General features: G+C 33.0%; 1 protein-coding gene across 1 annotated transcript; it reads left to right on the forward strand.

Moving 5' to 3' along the window:
- The first annotated feature begins 1,682 nt into the window (after positions 1–1,682).
- On the forward strand, positions 1,683–5,641 carry LOC116020622 (probable beta-D-xylosidase 7). The gene is made up of 6 exons (XM_031261094.1): positions 1,683–2,075; positions 2,781–3,083; positions 3,295–3,464; positions 3,557–3,654; positions 4,149–4,913; positions 4,995–5,641. The coding sequence occupies exons 1-6, from the start codon at positions 1,683–1,685 to the stop codon at positions 5,564–5,566; spliced, it is 2,301 nt and encodes a 766-aa protein (XP_031116954.1). The 3' UTR covers positions 5,567–5,641.
- The last annotated feature ends 16,672 nt before the right edge of the window (positions 5,642–22,313 follow it).

Consider the following 22,313-nt stretch of genomic DNA (forward strand, 5'->3'; position numbering starts at 1 on the left):
TTAATCTTATATTGTCAATAGTCACAAATTATATTTTAAATTCACAAATTTGTTGTAATTTCAATATCTTGAAAGACATAGCCATCAATGATATTAGAATTTTATGAGATTAGGACAGCATAATTAAAAGGGAAAATTGTAATTTATGCCCCTCTATAATATAATATGTCAATTATCAATGTCATTCCTGAATTATTAGTGGTGTAAATATTGTCCCTTAATTTTCAAAACTGGTACATATACTGCCCTCCCATGGTGTAAATATTGCCCCTTAATTTATTAGTCTGTACTATAACATTTTTAATCATAAATCATTAATATTTATATATATATTAAAAATATTTCCAAAAATGCTCTTATATGTATTTTTTTAATAATTGATTAAAGAGTTAATACCCAATTTAGTCCTCGACTATACTGGTTTTACTCAATTTAGTCCTAAGTGACTTTTTGTACTCAATTAAGTCCGGACTTTGATGATTTTACCCAATTAAGTCCTCCGTTAACAATTCCGTTAGTTGATGGTTAAAAGTAGGGTTAATATGGTAATTTATCATCCATCCTCCCTTTTGGTCGAATTGATATCTTCTTCCTCATTTCTCCTCCATCTTCTTTCTGACTGTAATTTTAAAAAAAAAATATTAAACTAGCAAGAAAAATTGTGAAAAAGAATGGAGTCAAGGGCGTTTGAAGTCATGGAATAGCCTTTGATCATGGTGTTCCACAAATGGGCATTAGGTTCTTCGATCAGAGTGAAGAGAGAAAACGCATAGGAAGAGGCCGGGGAACGCATGCAGGGATATGCAGTGGTCGAGTAGTTTCCTGAGCCATGAATTCTGGTGGCAGAGACCACATGTGATAAACAGAGAGTGAATTTGCATGAGGCGGATGAAGCTTCATTTTTTCTGTGTAGTCGTGCAGTGAGTTTTGAGGCTAGAAGTTCAGCGAGCTCATCAATGATAGGCTATGTCCTCTTTCCCTTGACCACTTTTTTCTTCTACCACAATTGAACTTTGTATCTCCTCCCCAATCTCCCTGCCATCAACTTTCCTACAACTTCCATCATTGTAACCACAAGCCAAAACCCAAAAAATAAAATTCCACCACAAAACCTAACCCACCCCCCCCCCCCTCTTTCTCTATGCATCTATCTTTCTTTGATCTTTTTCACAATTTTCTTCTCTACTTTTTGTTTTTTTTTTTGTTTTTTTTTGTTTTTGTTTTTTGTTTTTTGTTTTTAATTTTTTTGTTTTTTTTTACGGTCTGAAAGAAGACGCAGGAGAAATGATCCGAGGAAAAAGATGGCAATTTGACCAAAAGGGAGGGGAGGATAAATTACCATATTAACCCTACTTTTAACCATCAACTAACGGAATTGTTAACGGAGGACTTAATTGGGTAGAATCATCAAAGTCCGGGACTTAATTGAGTACAAAAAGTCACTTAGGACTAAATTGAGTAAACAACTATAGTCGAGAACTAAATTGGGTATTAACTCATTGATTAAAAGTTGTCAATGACTTTGTGGTTTGGTGACATTCGATTACGCTTCACGTGAAAGGTGTTAATCAAACCGACACATCAAATGGGAGGTAGTATATTTTTCCTTTTTTGATTTCTAGGTAAGTATAGATTATAAATAAGCTCAAAATGTCACCAATTTTGTCCAGCAAATTCAGAAAATGAGATACACCACCACCGCCTGCTGCACCATCTTTCTCCTCTATTCCCTCCAAGCTGAGCCAACTCGGCCTCCGTTCTCATGTGACTCATCGAACCCGTTAACGACTTCTTATCCCTTCTGCAACTCCTCGCTGTCCATTCCCGAGAGAGTGGGGTATCTAGTCTCCAGGCTCACTCTGCAAGAGAAAATCTCGCAGCTCGTTAACTCGGCAGCTGCAATCCCCCGCCTCAACATCTCCGCTTACGAGTGGTGGTCCGAGGCGTTGCACGGCGTTTCCCGCCACGGAAGGGGAATCCGCTTCAATGGCACCGTCCATGCCGCCACCATGTTCCCCCAAACCATCCTCTCCGCCGCCTCCTTCGACGAACGCCTCTGGTATCGAATTGGGCAGGTTAGGAAACCTAATAATTTATCTTAATTACCATAAAAGGAAAATTTAATTAACTTATCTATGTTGAATATATATTACTCCGGTATATAAACTTACCGAGAGACTCTCCTGTGACTCTGTGAGACACTGAGATTGTCTTACCTACCTTATTGTGTGGATCATGGCACTGGACCATGGTCCAAAATAACATTGTTGAATATGTATGTTAGAATAATGTACATTATTCGTTAGAATAATGAAACTTCTAAAGTAAGATAATGTATTTTATAAGTTATAATAATGTATATTATGCTTTAGAATAATGCAGTTATAAAAATGTATGTTGCAGTGGGTCGTGTGAAAAAAAAAATTACACAAAATGACGTCATTTTTGGATCGTGGCACGGTCCATGCAATAACTATTGCAAACTACCTCACACAAGTTTTTACCAAACATTTTATCATGGCTTTTAATTGAGATGGAGTGCTTGGTCCGACGAGACTGGTTCATGAAATTTTACTTGAATTATCTATATAATAAGAGAAATATGGAGAAAACAATTTATTATATTCCTTTGATATGCTCATTTTCAGCTGAATTACAATAATTATTATGAGAATTTTTTAAAAATCTCTTAGTTTCATATTTTCATAGATTGATGATGAGTTTAATTGGTTTACCCATGCTTCAAACTGAGTGTACTTATTCGTTGTATCTAATCATAGGCAATTGGGAGAGAGGCAAGAGCAATGTATAATGCAGGACAGGCAATGGGGATGACATATTTTGCACCAAATATAAACATACTAAGGGATCCAAGGTGGGGAAGAAGCCAGGAGACAGCAGGGGAAGACCCACCAATGGTTGGAAAATATGGAGTGGCTTATGTAAGAGGCATTCAGGGGGATAGTTTTGAAGGTGGTGCCCTTAAGGATCATCATCTCCAAGCCGCAGCTTGTTGCAAGCACTTCGTCGCCCAAGATTTAGATAACTGGCATAATGTCACGCGCTACGTCTTTGATGCTAAAGTAACTTCTTGAGGTTCACCCGGCTTAATTTGCTAGCTATTCTTGTGTGTCTCTCGCCTTAGTTATGCCTATTCTTGATGGAGTTGTGTTCTATCGGTTTTAGTTCTCTTTATGCAGTTTACTTCTTTGTTTTTGGTACAAAGGGAAGGGCTAAGCCCCAAATAGATGGATACAAAGTTTACTTCTTTATTTTTCGTCTCCCTTAATGCAGGTTGGTGAGCAGGATATGGCTGATTCATTCATGCCACCGTTTAAGAGATGTGTAGAAGAAGGGAAAGCCAGCAGTATAATGTGTGCTTACAATCTTGTAAATGGGGTTCCTAATTGTGCTAATTATGATCTCTTGACCAAGACGGCTCGCCAACAATGGGGCTTTCAAGGGTATGTTGAAGAACATTGAAGCCCGAAACAAATATTGCAGGGCAAAATCCTTAAACTAGGATATTAAAAGGATTTAAATTATTGTTGTTCAGGTACATTGTGTCAGATTGCGGTGGAGTTAAGATCATTCATAGCCAACAAGGATATGCTAAATTGCGAGAAGATGCAGCAGCCCTTGTGCTCAAAGCTGGTATGTTTAGTTTTAGAGTTCCTCTATTTTACAAGTCGTTCGAGGTGCTTGGTAAATAGCAAGATCTTTCAATTTTTGATGGATTTGTCAAACTTTTGAAGTTAGTATTTGGTAAACAACAAATTGTCGGTTTGAGTTTGTTGGGCGGAGGCCGGTGAAGGGCCAAGTCCAGTAATTGGTGGCTAGGGGATTGTTAGGCGAAGGCCACTGAAGGGCCCAGTCTAGTACCTGCTTCTCCAAAATGTGACTGTATATAAGGAAATAAAGTTGTGTCTTCGCTATGAGCTATAACTTTTAGCGTAGTGGTAAGCGTTTGATCCTAACAGAATTATGCTGAAAAGTTCTGAAATTGAAGTCTGGTACATTTTAGCCCTAGTTATTCCATCCCATGGAGAAAGATCCTGGCATGAATGTTTACTATAAGCATATAGTAGCTACCTATTCTTTTCAAAATAACAAATATTAATTATAATTAAATCATGAATCTTTTGCAGGCATGGATTTGAACTGTGGTTCCTACTTGAGAAAGTACACGATGTTAGCTCTTGAAAAGAAGAAAGTGCAAGAATCTGATATAGACAGAGCTCTTAACAACCTTTTCTCTGTCAGAATGAGGCTAGGTTTGTTTGATGGCGACCCGAAAGAACTGGAATATGGTGACATTTCTCCGAAGGAAATCTGCAGTCAGGAGCACCGGGGCCTAGCCCTCGAAGCAGTAAGAAATGGGATTGTCCTTCTAAAGAACTCGGCAGGACTCCTCCCACTTTCGAAGACACAAACTGCATCCTTCGCTGTGATAGGACCGAGTGCTAATGCTTCAGAACCGCTCTTGGGTAACTATGAAGGTTTCCCTTGTAAGAACGTTACGTTTCTACAGGCACTTCAGAGCTATGTGAGTAACACAATGTATCATCAAGGCTGTGATTTTGTGAACTGCACCTCTGCTGCAACCGACGAAGCTATTAAGATTGCTGAAGTGGCGGATAACGTTGTGTTAATCATGGGACTGGATCAAACTCAGGAGAGGGAGAAGCTTGACAGGACAGACTTAATACTCCCCGGAAAACAGGAATCTCTTATCTCAGACATAGCGAAAGTTGCTAAGAAACCAGTCGTTTTGGTGCTTCTGTCTGGAGGTCCTATTGATGTATCATTTGCAAAAGAAAACCCGAAAATTGGAAGCATTTTGTGGATTGGTTACCCTGGTGAAATGGGAGGAATTGCACTAGCAGAGACCATATTCGGTGACAACAATCCAGGTAAAACTTTAACGCTACCCGGTTTACCTTTGCACAATACTTTCTAAAGTTTAACAATAAATTCTTTGGATGAATTTATAGGAGGGAAATTACCATCCACATGGTATCCCCAGGATTTCATCAAAATCCCAATGACAGATATGAGAATGAGGCCCGAAAATTCCACAGGATATCCCGGGCGCACTTATAGATTCTATACCGGGCCAAAAGTTTTTGAATTTGGCTATGGTCTGAGCTACACTAACCACCTTTACAAGTTCACCTCTGTCACTCAGAACAGTCTACATTTGACTCATAATTTTTCTTCCACACCCAAAAGATCGGTTTCAGTTTCAGAGATTCAACCCGAGATCTGCAGGGTTGCTGCGTTTTCAGCCAAAGTGAGAGTGCAGAATAATGGGAAAATTGCGAGCAAGCACCCGGTGCTGCTATTCCTAAGGCAAGACAGACGGGGACAACGCGATCCAATCAAACAACTGGTTGGGTTTCAAAGTGTGAAGTTGAATGCAGGGGAAAGTAGTGAAATTGAATTTGTAGTGAATCCTTGTGAGCATTTCAGCAAGGCTAGTGAAAATGGTTCAATGGTGATTGAAAGAGGCAAGTATTTTCTTGTTGTGGAAGATGAGGAATACCCCATCAGTGTTGTAACCTGATTCTCATCAACTATGTATTTTGCAATCAAAGTTTAATCCATACATTCCAATATGGGAGCATGTCAAGCTATAAAATAAGTTGGACTTAATTCCTTATTTAGTTCTCAGATCAACTACGGTAATACTTTTTAATTTAATCTTTTATGTTAATAACTAGTTTTCCACACGCGAATAGAATAATGCCAAATTCTAATATTAGACCTAATATTATATGTAATTTGAGTGGATCAGTGCATGCTTTTAACTTTGTTGACGATAACGTAACCTTCAATTAGTTGGAATAATGTTACAGTAAAAGAAACAAGTTGCTTTGTAGGTATATAATGAAAAGTACGCATAACAAATTATTGCATGCATTTTTATGAAATACGAGTCAATTACACTTATGAAGAAGAGAAATAGAATTAATTAAATTGATGGAGAAGAAAAACTAAATTGAAAAAATGAATTGAAGCTAGTTCAAAGCACCGCAAACCTTCTTAATGATTCCATTTTGACCCGTGAGAGGCTGAATTTCAGACATTTTAATCATTGCTGACGCGAAATCTGCTTGAAATGCATGCTTGAGGACTCCTTGCATACTCTAAAATTATGGTGTCTGTTGCTCCACCGCTGAATAGAACTTGATCCGATTGAAGCAACCCTTTCTTTTGCAATATGTTCTTATAGTAGTTGTTATCAAAGAAATTCGGTGTCACCAAATCAAGGGGTGCCAAATTTCCATTTCCGGTGTCTTTTGGACAATTTCGTTTTCTAGTGTTAGCAAAATCGGCATCAATGTCAGTACAGTTGCCATATATTCTATCAAGAAATAAGAAGCAAAACCGACATCAATGTCAGTACTGTTGCCATATATGCCATATATATACATATATACATATATACATACATACATACATATATACATATATATACATACATATATACATATATATACATACATATATATATGTATATATATATATATATAACATGTGAACCTAAGAACCAATCTGCGGCATTTATCTATATTAGTGGACGATGCATGTCATGTATAACACAATGCACACACGTAGTGCACTGCAAACACAATGCACGCATGTTGTGCACCGCGTCCTGAGTTGACTTTCTCTGTGCACCATGTTCTGGCTGTTGGATGATGCAACATTAAGGGTGTGCACATGTTCTCAACTTCACACAATAAGGTAAATTATCACCTGAACATAAACATATATAGGGGAATAATTGGTTTCTAGTTTTGATTGGAATTGGGTGGCTTAGTGTTTTGTACTGTTGCAAAATTCGGCCTAGGTGGCCGCCTAGGCGCTAGGCACCCCTAAGCTGAGGTGAATCGCTCCCTAGGCGGCCACTTAGGTGGCCGGCCGCCTAACTCGGCCGAGTTGGCGGTGAACTTAGCCGAATTCGACCGAGTTAACTTGGTCGAGTCGGCCTTACTAATTTTTTTTATTATATTAATATATATATATATATATATATATGTGTGTGTGTGTGTGTGTGTGACATACATCCACACATGTGCACTATTTTTATTTTTTTTTATAGGTCGCTGCCTAGGCGCTAGTCGTAGACTAGCACCTAGCATCTATTGCAACCATGGTGTTATGTTTAATTTCTTTTCAAGTAATGTAGAACAAAAATAATAAAATATTGTGATTTTGGTCACACTTCTTGTTAAGTCACTCTTCGTGGCCAAAGACCTTGTGGTTTAGTGGCACCTGGTGTCCCGGTTTACACTCCCACATGGATGATGGGAGTGGGTTCGAGCCTCAGTAGATGCAAGTGTTGACTCTTTATACTTCATTAGATAATATTTCATCCATCCCATTTTATCTATTGATTCGTTAACGAGACTCAAACTATTCACAATTTAATTTTTCATAATGTTTACTTTAGTACTCCTTATTAATATACAATTTATATATTCAGAAATTACATCAAAATTTCTATTGAATACAAACAAATCAAATAAATATTTATTCAGAATATATCTTCTTCTTCTTGTTGGACAAAATAATGAATAAGAAAACAGGAAAAGTACAGTCTGAAAATAAACAGTCTTTCTCCTGTTCTTTTCGGTATTTCCCAAAGGTATCCATCTGGCCGACAACCATAGGACTAATCCTCCCGTCTCAACTGTCAGCACAACCATAGGACTAATCCTCCCGTCTCAACTGTCAGCACACTTAATTTTAGCTTATTTGATCAAGTTTAGCTTTTTGACCAACCAATAAGCTATTTTGAAGTGTTTGGTAAATGCTTATTGGCTTTGAATGTAGCTTTTTGTATCAGCTGGTTGGAAACATGGTAAATGCTTATTGGCTTTGAATGTAACTTTTTGTATCTGGTTGGAAACAATGGGTATATTGACTATTTTATCCTTTAGTAAAGGAAACCAAAAATTATTAGGATACTGTTTTCAGATGCTTAAAAACAATGATCAAGTGTTTCTTTGTTTGTACTAGGTCTTAAGTTTGTTATACGATAGCCAGACTCCTAACAAGTCATACTAAAGTTATTGAAATGCTTTTAGAATTGAAAAATATTGAAAATAAGTGGCTAAGAAGTGAAAAATAATGTTATAAAAGTGATTTTGATATAAGAAGGATAATAAAATGTGAATTTCCTATTTTACCCTTCAAATTTTAACTATTTTTTAATTTTTCCGTTAGTTTTAACGGTCAGGGACCAAATGCGCCACTTCGTTCATAACTGAGGGACTAAACTCGGATACGGCCATAACTCAGGGACTGAGTCGGAACTTGCTTAAAGCTCAGGGACCAAAGATGCAATTTTCCTTAATAATAATGATAATAATAATAATTATTATAATTATAATTATAATTATAATAATAATAAGAACATTCATGTTATTAATAATATTATTATTATTATTATTATTATTATTATTATTATTATTATGTAACAATAAAATAAAACTTATAATATTATTAATCACAATAATAAGAAAAAAAAAAGGATTAACAATAATAATACAAATTTAGCATTCATTTAATTGTTCTTTTTTTTTTTTTTTTTTTTTTAGTTATTGTCTTCATTTTAGAAATGTCCAGTGTTTACATCCAGTCGTTTATACCGTGGACCATGGTCATTGTGAACCATAGATCATGACTGATACTGCAATTGTGTTGAACTGATACTGCAGTTGTGCTGAACGGATACTACAGTTCTATTGAAAGGGAACTGCAGTTGCGCGGAACAGAAGTTGTGTCATCCGTCTGGAACTGTAGTTGTGTTGAACGGATACTGCAGTTGTGTTGAAAGGATACTGCAATTGTGTTGAACGGATGAATGGTCTCTGTTTCGCGCAACTACAGTTTCCTTTCAACACAACTGCACTATCCGTTCAACACCAGTATCCGCTATGATTATGGTCCACAATATAATTTGCGGTTTACATCCTGTTTTAACTTTTAATTAAGTCCAAATCTTTAAATCTATTTATGTTTATTTTGTTGTGACGATGGATATATATGACCAGTTCACTTCAGTTCAAAGGATGAAGTGTCTTTTTTGGTATAGTACAGAAAATCATATAAAAGAAATATTTCCATATTGAAATATTTGAATTGTAGTATACAGTAAAACAGTGATATAATAGTTCTGTACTAAGTTTGCATTTTTATAATAAATTTAAATTTACCAAGCTTATTGAATATATTCTTATTATGTATTCTTCTAGGCAAACATATATCAGTGATAAGTAAATCAAACTTTAATGTTCTCTATTTTATATAATTTAGATTAAAAATTATAAAGTATACTCTTTAAGTTTGATTAAAAATTATAATTAAGTAGGCAAAACAAATAAAAAATGGGGATAAGGGTCAAATAGACCCTCCAACTATGTACTAAAGTGCAATTAGACCCTTGAACTACAAAAACATTCAATTAGACCCTTAAACTTGTTAAAATTGTGCAATTAACTCATTTGACCTATAATAGTATGTCACCCCCAAGTCACTTGCCACATAAAATTTCATGTAGATTAATATTTTTTAAAAATTATATTTTAAAAAAATCAAAATTGTTATATTTATATTTTCAAAAAAAAAAAAAAAAACCATTCCGCCATGGCAGGTTGGCTGTCATGGCTCTTACGTCCAGATTTGGACGGAGAAGAAGCCACGGCTTCTTTGCCATGGCAGGTTGGACAGAGAAGAAGCCACAACTTATATTTATATTTTTACAAAAAAAAAAAAGAAAAAAGAAAAGAAAACTAACATTCCGCCATGGCAGGTTGGTTGCCATGGCCTCTTTGACCATGGCAGCCAACTGCCACGGCTTCTCCGTCCAGAATGGACGGAGAAGAAGCCACTGCACGACGGATGTTAAATCATAATAGTTATATTTATATTTTTACAAAAATAAAAAATAAAAAATTAACATTCTGCCATGGCAAGTTGGCTGCCATGGCTTCTTTGTCTATGGCAGCCAACTGTCATGGCTTCTCCGTCCAGAATTGGACGGAGAAGAACTAAAGAAGCCACAGATTGTTAAATCAAAATAGTTATATGTATATTTTTACCAAAAATAAAAATAAAAATTCGCCATGGCACGTTGGCTGCCATGGCTTTTCCGTCCAAATTTGGACGGAGAAGAAGCCACAGCGGTTGTGCCCCATTCAAATCTGGCTTCTCCACTTAAGTTTTTTTTTTTAATGAGTTGCCAAGTCAGATGTCATTGACCGATTACCTTTTGGTAACCTATTAAATATGTGAATTGCACAATTTAAATAAGTTTAAGGGTCTAATTGAATATTTTTGTAGTTTGAGGGTCTAATTGCATTTTGGTGTATAGTTGGAGGGTCTATTTGACTCTTATTCCTAAAAAATGTAATTAGACCCAAACTAATATTAAATCAATTAATTTAAAACATCGGAGATCTGCATCTCTTAAGCATATGGCCAATAAGTCTCTCAATACTAATTAAAAAAATCAGTCTTTGTTCATGGTTAATTATATGTCGTTGCATCAAGAATAAGTCACCTAGAGGCCTTAAAATATTACTTTGCGATGAATCAAAAATTAATTATACTTCTACTACTAATGTAATTTACAAAGAGTTAATTTCTAATTTATAATTTAGTCTCTCTTTCTATAATATTTTCCCGTGCCTCACTTGATATATTTTCATGTCGTGCATCGCACGGGGTCAACTGCTAGTAACATATAATATCAAATGAAACTGTAGTAGAATTAAAATGATATTTTACTGTTGTTATAATAAAATTAGTGTATGTGAAAAAATATAATGAATTAAAAAATATAACTCGTACAATAACATATATTATCAAATGAACATGAAATGTAATTAAAATTATACTTCAACGTTACTATAATTAAACTAGTGTGCGTGGACTGTGGAAAATGAAACTAAAACAGTATTTATGTGTATGTGCATTATGAACTTGAATTATGTATACTATGAAATCAAATTTTGTGTATTGGATCAGGATCCACAGTGCACTATAAACTCTGGTCCACGATATAACGATTGTTGTAAAGACCCAAACGTTGGGCTTGCCCAAGGAAAAGCTTAAGATGAGTTTAGTCTAGTCTTAACTCTTAAGATAAGATGGTTTAGATGCCTTAAATATAACATCTGTTCGGCTTATTAGTTCAGCGCAAATTATGCTGTAGACCCGGGTCGACCTTGCAAGGTAGACTTGGGTCCAATACGACGTTGTTTTATGAGATTTTGTTAAAAAAATTAAATAAATAAATAAACGGCGTTAACAACTGTTACTCATTAGTAAGTCATCTTCCTCGCAACAGAACAACCCATTCTCCCTCGCAAGTCATCTTCTCGCAGTTCTTCTCTGATTCATCATCGCAATTTTCCTCCGATTCATCATTGCAATTGTTGTCTGATTCATCACTGCAATTCTTATTCGATTCATCATCATAATTCGTCATTGCAATTCATCTTCATTGATGGCGGAGGCAGTAGATCAGCAAGGTTTACACGTTGATGGATCATCTTCGATTGCAGGTTTTCTTTCTGATTTTTAAACTCAGTATGAATTTGATTTTATTTGTTTTGTTAGTGCGTCGAATTTTAAGTTTGATGAACTGTATAGATTCATGTTTGTGTTTTTGATTTTAGGATTTTTGGTTTAGATTGATTATTTACCATGTATTTGAGTTTTTATTGGGGATCATTGTCAAAAATATATGTTCACAATCACGTAGCTATACATTCACATTTACATAGCTCTACATTCATATATAAAAAAGCTCTATATTAACACGTACGTAGGTTTTCAGTTAGAAGCACAGAGATGTATATTTACAATTATACAGCTTCACGTTCACAGTTACATAGTTCTACATTCACACTTTTAGAACTCCACATTCACATTGTTGACTGATACTTTGTTGTATTTTATATTTGTAGTGAATGCAGATTTCGTGGTTGTCTCAGAAAGTATTGATCAAGGAGATTTAAATGTTGAGGAGTCTACTTCAATTTCAGGTTTTTTTTTTATTGTTTTTTAGAGTAAAATTAGTGATTCATATTGATTTATGATTTATGTGTGGTTGTGTGTTTGAATGTTGAGATAGTGAACGTAGAGGTTAGGAATCGTGAACATGGAGTTATGAAGTTGTGAATGTGTAATAGAGTTAATATAATTTTAGTCATTTTGTAGTTCTGGAATATGTGAACTTGGAGTCTTGAAATTATGAACATAGAGTATCCAAACTGTGAATGTGGAGTTCTATAATTTTGAATGTTTAACAGAGTTCTATTTTGGAATTCTGAATTTGATGGAAATATCATTCCTTTGTAGAGCATGGCTGGATTTATTCGACATTTCCCGTCCCCCCTCTACTTAGAGAATATATTTCCATTAGCTTGCTCTTAATTTTTTTCGTTGTTATGCTTTTTCATACTTGAGGTTACATTTCATATGTGTAGTTGATCAAGATTTGGTGGGTATTGTAGTAAGTAATGGTGATGAAGCGTATGAGTTGTATAACGATTATGCATATAGAGTTGGTTTTAGTGTGAGGAATGGTAAACAACGCTACCAAGGGTCTACTAACAATATTAAGATGAAGACATTTTTGTGCTCTAAGGCTGGTTGTAAGTCTAAGGAAAATAGTGGTGTAAAGGCGTATTCAAAGATTGATTTAAGGACGGGGTGTGATGCATTTGTTCAGTTTGATGTAGATGGTAACGGGGTGTGGACAGTTACAAAACACGAGAAAGCTCACAACCACGAGCTATGCACTTTAGACAAGAGTCAATTACTCTGTTGGCATAGAAGAGTAGGAAATAATCAACTTTCTTACTTAAGAGATTTGAAGAAGAGTGGGGTTGCATTAGCGGATGAGATTAGGTTTTTGAAACATCAGTCGGGGGGGTCTCCACTCGTTGGGTTCACCAATCGAGATGCTTACAATTCATTGGTATCTGATTCATTGAAGAGCTTGGATGGAACGTAACTGTTTCGAATTCCTTAATTGAAATATTTAGGAGGAGGCAGTGTAACGCGTTTGACTTCTTCTTTTGATTTTGAAGTTGGTGGTGATGCAAGATTGACAAGTTTTTTTTTGAAAGACGGACAAATGAGACGGGACTATGAGTTATTTGGAGATTTGTTAGTGCATGATACAATATATCGCACTAACAAATATGATATGATTTGTGGTCCATTTGTAGGGATGAACCACCATTGCATGAATGTTATGTTTGGTGTGATTTTTTAATCAATGAAAGGATAGAGTCATTTGTGTGGTTGTTTAGAGCATTTATTAGATCCATGGGTGGCAAATGTCTACAAGCCATTATGACTGATCAATGTGCAGCCATGGCTGCTGCCATTTCTCAAGTGTTTATAACATCACGCCATCGTCTTTGTATATGGCATATCGATGAGAACTCGAAGAAGCACATCAAGACACTAAGGAACAATAAGGATTTCATGGATTTATTTAATTGTTTGCTGAAGTACATAGACACAGAAAAGTCTGGGACTACTTTACGACACCAAAGTGGTTTAGGACGAAATTGAAAAAAACCACTATAGTCGAGGACAATTTTGGGTATTAAACTCTTTTAGAATATCAAAACATTGATTTTCCTCTCTCTCTCAAGAAAATCATTCTCTCATCCTTGAAAATTTTTTGTCTAACACTTTGACATAAATTTACGAAGTATTTACCTATTGTTCTTGTTCGTTGAAAGCATTACATTTTAGTGCTCAAAAATAGTGTTGTGTTCCATTTTATCTTGGGAGACTGGCACTACAATGCTCCTAACACCATCAGAATGTAACGTATCGATTTTAAAGAGAGTGTGTATTACACACAACTTGAACTTCCCTTGTTTTGTATAGTTGACCTTCAATTTTTTAAAATATTGAAACGTATCGGTTTAAAGAGAGTGTGTATTACACACGACTTGAACTTCCCTTGTTTGGTATAGTTGACCTTCAATTTTCTAAAAGATTGAATCCCGTTATTATTTATATTTTATATATATATAAATTGATTTATCGACATATTATTTCCTAAATGCAATATATATATATATATATATATATATATATATATATATAGGGTCATGTTCAGGTGTGGCCGCACCTTCCCGTGCGGCCGTGCGGTTTACACCACTCAATGTTAAGAAACGCACTACTCAATATTAATAAATGCACCACACAAATAACATTGAGTGGTGCATTTCATATTAAGAAATGCATTTTCATTGTGGTGCATTCTGTAACATTGAGTGGTGCATTTCTTAACATTGAGTGGTGTAAACCGCACGGGAATGCGCGGCCACATTTGAATAGAAATCTATATATATATATATATATATATATATATATATAATTTCATTCAAAATTGTCTAATATTTCCTTTTCTGACATAACGACATAAATGTAAAATGTGAAAATTTTGTCCATTAAAATAATAAAATTCTAATCTATATCTATACTATATATAAAAACAATATACTCCTCCCAAATTTTCCCGCCTAAACTTAGTGGCATTTTAGTAAAATCATTTATTTTATTCATTTATTAATTTATTAATTAATTATCCAAATATATTTTAGTAAAATAATTTTAGTAAAATCATTGATTTTATTAATCAACCATATATAATTTCATAAAATAAGCAATCAATTATTATTACAATTAAAATTAATTACACTTTCCTTTAAGAGGACCCCTTCTTTCACAATTTTTGTGCTATATATATCACCATATATTACAGGACAAGCCCAGCTGAATTTATCATTCCATATGACCTGGAGTCTCTAAAAAACAATTACTTCATAGTAATGAGATTTAAAATGAGGTTTTATGGGGAAGAAGCTCTTGAGCAGAGGTATGTCACATGTGTTAGCATTGTTGAGGGTGATGTGTCTTTTCTTCGTATCAATTCTAGATCAGTAACTAATATTATGAGCATTATGTGGTGGTTGTTTTTTAGGTTTATTGGAACTATTGTTGGCATTGAAGATCGTGATCACCACAAGTGGCTGGAATCAAAATGGAGATGTCTAAAGGTAATACCCTTGTGTTTCAAAGTGAGGGGTTTAGTGATACATTTTTATTTAAGATGCCTAAAGTGATATGTATTGCTATCTTTAGGTGCAGTGGGATGAAACTTCAATGATTCCAAGGCCTTATCGGGTTTCACTTTGGAAAATAGAGCCAAACTCTTTCTCCTTATGAACTAAATCCACTAATTTGTACCAAGTCTCACCCCCCCCCCCAACTAATTTGTTTATAATGTTATTTATAAACAAGAAAATTGCAAACTTTATTTGCAAAATTATGATCAAATAATGATTTTGGTCTCCAATTATCAATAATAATAATAATAATAATAATAATAATAATAATAATAATAATAATAATAATAATAATAATGTTATTACCTTAATTACTTTACTTTCTAAATTTTTGTAATGTCAACCATTTAGACAAAAATATTATTTAGAATTAATAATATATATATATATATATATATATATATATATATATATATATATATATATATATATATATATATAACATAACAGAAGTGTCTGAAAGAGTTTTCCCGCCCAAACTGAAGGACATTTTAGTAATAATACAATTAATATAATTAAATTAAAATAATTCTTATTTTGTTAATTTTTTTTTTTGTTAATAATCTATATCTATACTATATATAATAACAATATCCTCCTCCAAAATTTTCCCGCCCAAACGTAGGGCATTTTAGTAATATGATAATTAATTAATTAATTAATTAATTAATTAATAATAATAATAATAATAATATTGATATAACTTCAATTCCATGCATATTTGTGCCTTAATTGCACCTAATTGACAAAAAATGAAAAAGGAAACCTAATTGATTTTTTTTTTTTTTGAAAATAGGAAACCTAATTGATTGAAAATGAAATTAACCTCCAAATAAAATGATGAACACGTACATTTTTATGTATTCATCAAATGAGATTAATGTTTTTTGTTGTAATTTACAAATTTTAAATATTTATTAATTAAGTAAACAATAATTTTATTGAGATAAATCTATATCTATATCTATATATCTATCTATCTATATAAATAAATAAATAAATAAATAAATATAATAATAATAATAATAATAATAATAATAATAATAATAATAGAAGTGTCTGATTCAGTTTTTCCGCCCAAACTCAGAGATATTTTGTAATATCAAACATTTTGACATAAATGGTAATTTTGTAAAAAATATTCCAAAATTCCTATCTCAAAATTTATTCTCCTCCTATAAAATTTATTTCCTTAAATTTAGTGACACAATTACCTAATCTTCCCTTAATTAATTTGGCTAATTAGGGGCAAAATTGTGTAGGGCCGAAATAGCCTCCCTAATCCATGCATGTGAATGACTATCATTTGTTATCTTCTTCCATCCATAGCTCTGCCTCACTCTCTTTGTGGCTATAAATACAAGAAGAAACTCAGTCATCCACCACCACTAATTTTCATCTCTTTTAGTTCTGTTGTTTTTTGTTTATGAAAGCATCAATATTTACATAGGAAGAACCACCATTCTCCATAGATCGATGTGTGACATATTTGTTGTAGCACTTTTTCTCTCCTCCTCATCTCCTTTATCTCTGCATTCTCCAAATCCATGAATCTCTTCAACAAGCCACCGATTTCTCCCTTCCCCACCAAACCTCCATCCCCTCTCTGCACCTTCGCATGCATGGATTGAGAAGGGGTTTTGTCTATGGCGCTGAAGTAGGGAATTGCAGGGCTGATTGTATGGATGGGAAGAGAATTTAAGCTTTGCTTTATAGCGTCAATGGTGCGAGCTTCAAGCTCATAAAGTGAAGTGAATAAAAGGTATTGTGGTTTGGGCACCATTGATAAGACCTTCAAAACATCATCAATCAATTTTTTGCCTTTGTCATGGATGGGAGTGGGAAGATATGACACTTGAATAGATGGGACTCCGGAAAGATAGTTAATTAACTCGCTCTGTATAGTATATGATTATCATGCACTCATAGTATTAATTAATCAAGTGTAGCCTTACTACGTCATTTGGGGAACATGTGGAATTGCAGTAATGATTTTTCAAACCCACAAAAGCCAAAGATTAGATAATGCTTGCTGATCAAACTCAGCTTCATACTAGGTTACAATTCTTTGGATCACAAGATCCCAAGGTCTTCCAAGAATTTTGTTCAAGAGTTTACAATTGTCATTTCTTCAGTATGCTGCTTTAAAGAGTTTACAATTGTCATTTCTTATGTATGCTTTAAATAGGCTTAAGTAGTTAATAATTGATTGATTTAGTGATAGATAGATGATAGCTAATTGTGTTAATTGTTTTTATGGTATGCATAAGAGGAGGTATTTGGTAAATTTAAATAAAAATTGAATAAATACAAATACTATAATAATCAACAACTAAGAATAAATTAGATTTTTAAAATGTTTTTGATTGATTTAGTGATAGATTGATTTGGTAATATCCTACAAATAATTCACAGATTATTATGTCCATACAATTATGCAAGTTATTTCAATTCACATATTATTACACATATAAAATTATGCTAATGGTTACTTTTGAATAAAATCTTATAATTATAGTAATTAAGAAATTAATTCACACATTATACTTTTATTAAACTGTTTTTTATACTTCCCGTTATATAGATTTTATCTAATTAATTAAGGAATTAATCGTACACATATTACAGAATAATTAAACAAAATTAAACAAAAAAATATTTGGACATAATTATAGAAAATGAAATATACACATATTCCGTCTATAATTAAATGAAATTAAATATACACATATTTGGACATAATTAAGGAAAATTAAATATACACATATTAGGTCTATAATTAAACGAAATTAAACACACACATATTATTCATAATTACAAACCTGTATTTAAATTTTTTTTTTTAAAAAAAACACACAAACATGTATTTAACACTTTAATCTTACTGGTAATTAAACATATAGATTCATTTCATTTGATTATTGTACATTTTTTTTACTTAAAATAATAGCAACCTTACTATGGTAATTCAGACTTTTCCTAATATAATTTTTAAGTAATCAATTTCAACATACTCGAATATATAAATCTTATAATTTCAAATAAATCTATACTTTCAAATATTAGAATTGATTATAATTTCATCACTAATTTTATTATTTAAATATATAAGATTGCCATTCAAATCACAAGGAAGACAATTTCAGTTAACGCTTTCATATGCAATGTCTATTAATAAAAGTCAAGGGCAAAGTAGCAAATATGATCTCATGTTAAATTGTTATTGAGGAAACTAGTTTTTGTCGATACTCAATTGTATATTGTTGCATCTAGAGTTAACCATTCCAAAGGTCTCAAAATTTGTATTTGCGGTAACTCTAGAAGAAATTGTACTTCAACTAATAATATAATTTACCAAGAAGTCTTTAATAATTTGTAATTTTAAATAATTAGTATTGAAATTTTAATTAGAAAATTTTCTTTTAACTAATTACCCATCTTAAATATCAATTCATATTTTAATTGCAAATATCTATATTCATAACTTTTTCATATCAAATCAACATAACTATTAAATAACAAAAGAGTTAATTCCAATAATGGTCCTCCGACTATGTTAATTTTCTAAAATTAGTCCCCAACTTTTAATTTGGACGATTTAGGTCCCTTGACTTTCAAATTCTTTCCAATGTTGGTCCATTCGTAAAATTTTGGTTAAGTTGAGGTCGAATGAAGGGTTAAAATTGTCCGTTCACCTGTTTAGTGTATTATTACTCGTATTTCTCCTGTCCTATACGATGTATATATATCAATATAATCTCAGTCGAAGTCTCAATCGAAGCCATATAATCTCAGTCGAGGCCTCTTCGACTGAGATTATATTCATATATATAGCGTATAGGACAAGAGAAATACAATTAAAAATACACTATATAGATGAACGGACAATTTTACTCCTTCATTTGACCTCAATTCAACCAAAATTTGACGAAAGGATCAACACGGAAGAGAATTTGAAAGTCAATAGACTTAAATTGTCCAAATTAAAAGTCGGGGACTAATTTTAGAAAATCACGATAGTCGGAGGACCATTGTTCGAATTAACTCATAACAAAACTATATAAATGAATAAATTTAATATCTTCTTTTCATATATGAAAATAATATAAATATTTTAAATTGTTAGTCCGTGCATCGCACGAGTATCATACTAGTATAATTAATATAATTAATATATCACCGTCAAATTTCCTAAATCACTCCCCATCCCCACCCCTCTTAATTTCTTACCTTTTTCACATCTCTCTCTCCCTTAATTTCTATATAAACTATTGACTTTTGGATCCCATACACGCTCAAACACGTAGTGCAAGCGTTCAAAACCAGTACTAGATCCTAAACCTAAGAGACCAAGAAGTTGTAGTTTAGGATGCCACCTGATGGAAGACGCACCCCTCCTCTCTCTCTCTGCTTCTTATCCGTCTTCGGCAAACCGTGGCAGATCTCTGTCATTGGCCGTCACTCATCGCACTCGGCGTATCCTGGCAACGGCGGTAGCTAAGGCAAAAGGTTGTGGTTTTGGAGGTTATTTTCTGCAAATGCTCCTAGCCGTTTGATTTCCGGCCTTGTATTTTTCTTGAATAGTATGCTTTGATTTTTTTATGCCTCTCAGTTTGCAGGAGGAAGTAAAGGGGTGGGTGAAGGCTAAGTTTGGTTGGTGGTGGATGGCGGTGGTGTGTGGAGAACAGGAATAGGGTTTGTACAATGCTAACGCTACAAACCATCTCCTTCTGTTTGGATTTCTGATCAATTTTAGATGGGCCGAAAAGTAGATCAATTCGATTGGCCTACCACTAAAGAGCAAAAATAAAATAAAATAAAACGACAATGTTTAGCATCAATCGTTATACCCTGCACCACGATGCACATAGCAATGTGCACCACGTACGTAAAACGACGTCGTTTCGGTGTTAGTAGACGTGAACGTGAGTGACTCAGAGAATTCATTATCTATAATACACATAATCATTATCTATAATACACAGAACATTTGCCTAGAATACACAGAATGTTTGCCCAGAATACACAGAATATTGACACAAAATACACAGATGTTAATGGACGCGAATGACTCAAGGGAATTCATTATTTATAATACACATAATCATTATATAGAATACACAGAAGGTTTGCCTAGAATACACAGAATGTTTGCCCATAATACACAGAATATTGATGCCCATAATACACAGAACTCATCCTCCTAACATTCGAATGCACAAACACATCACAACTTGTGTTAATAACATGAATACACATAATATTTACACAAAATACACAGAACTCATCCTCTTAAACATTCGAATGCACAAACACATCACAACATGTGTTACTAACATGAAATCACAACATGTGTTACTAACATGAATACACATAACGGTTGCCTATAATACACAGACCGGTTGCCTAGAATACACAGAATGATTGCCTGGAATACACAAAATATTAACATAAATACAGAGACCGGCCGAAACGGGAAACGTAATTTCCAAAAAAAACGGACGATTAGTTTACAATGCTCAAAACGACGTCGTTTAGGTACGTGGTGCACATTGCTATGTGCACAGTGGTGCACAGTATAATTTGCCGTTTAGCATAGGCACGAAAATGGAGCAATTCAATTGGCTAAAATTCTGTGGCTTTTATATGTATATAGATTTGTAGCAATCAATTTTAACCTAAATAGTATCACAATTTCACTAAGTATTACAATATGTATCATAAGTAACGATTTATTTTTAATTTAAATTGGTATTAATTTTTTTAATAAGTATTACAATTTATTTCATAAGTAACATTTCACATATAAGTATTACAATATATATTTACATTAGAATTATACTTTGCAAGTATCACAATTTCAGTTATTAATATTGTAATATTTATCATTAATAACAATTATTTTACCCTAAATAGTATTACAATGAAATTTATTCCCTTAACTTTGTTCCAGCTTTTCAACCCACTTTCTAGACTTTTTAGATTGCTCGAGACCAACAACCGTTATATAGCACTATATACTCACATCTAGGTCTTGAGCCTTGATCATAGTTTAGCCGCGTTTCGAAATTAATGGTAGGTTTAGCATCCATGTAGTTTGATTGGATTAGATCCGTTATTGCATGACTATGTTGTCCAAACTTAATTTTTTTTTTCGGCCAAAAGTTGTTGATATGACTGCATTACGATTTATTTCAAATATTTCTACGGTTACTCCAAGTACAATTTCATATACTGAATCTGATTTTAAAGTTTCATTATCATTGATGAAAGACCCCTCATGTCAATTATCTAGCTTTGAGTCGTGCTTATTCCTACCCGTTTAAAGCGATGACTTCTCTGATCTATCAAAGATTCAATCTTTATCTAGATATTTCTTGCATTATCACCTTTAGTTTCTTCCTATCCCACATTACTGCTTCAATGCAAGAAAGTGTTCTTTCAGCAGGAGCATTATATATGAAAGTGTGAATTCATAAACATGTTGGTATCTCGTGTTCGGCTTGATCCCCCAATGAATGAATGGAATGCAATCTTTTTATCCTACGTTAGAGCACATATTACACATAAGAAATTAATACTTTTTGTAATATAAACTTTATAATCACGAAATTGATAATACACATATTAAGTCCATAATTAAAGAAGATTTTAAAAATTATGATAATTATTTCAATTTACAGATTATTACGTCCCTAAAATTATGCAAATTATTCAAAGTCACAGGTTATTACACATATAAAATTATGCTAATGTTTATTTTTGAATAAAATCTTAATAATTATGTTAATTAAGAAATTAATTCACACATTATACTTTACTTACCGTAATATAGATTTTATCTAATCAATTAAACAAATTAATGGTACACATATTACGAACATAATTAAAGAAAATTAAATATACACATGTTACGGACATAATTAAAGGGAATTAAACATACACATATTATGTTCATAATTAAACATATACATATTATTTTATTGAAAATAATATATAATCCTTAATTAACATATAATTATTCAGATTACATGCATGGATGTCATAATTATTATAATATTACTTAAAAATAATATATACTCCTTAATTACCATATATAAATCATAATAAAACGACCTTATTTATATTGGAATTAAT

This window comes from Ipomoea triloba, chromosome 5, assembly GCF_003576645.1.
Source record: "Ipomoea triloba cultivar NCNSP0323 chromosome 5, ASM357664v1".
Lineage (NCBI taxonomy): Eukaryota > Viridiplantae > Streptophyta > Magnoliopsida > Solanales > Convolvulaceae > Ipomoea > Ipomoea triloba.

Coding starts and splice junctions, on each gene's coding strand:
- LOC116020622 (XM_031261094.1), top strand. CDS start 1,683: ATGAGATACACCACCACCGCCTGCTGCACCATCTTTCTCCTCTATTCC. Junction 3,084..3,294: donor GCTACGTCTTTGATGCTAAA/GTAACTTCTTGA, acceptor CCCTTAATGCAG/GTTGGTGAGCAGGATATGGC. Junction 4,914..4,994: donor ATTCGGTGACAACAATCCAG/GTAAAACTTTAA, acceptor ATGAATTTATAG/GAGGGAAATTACCATCCACA.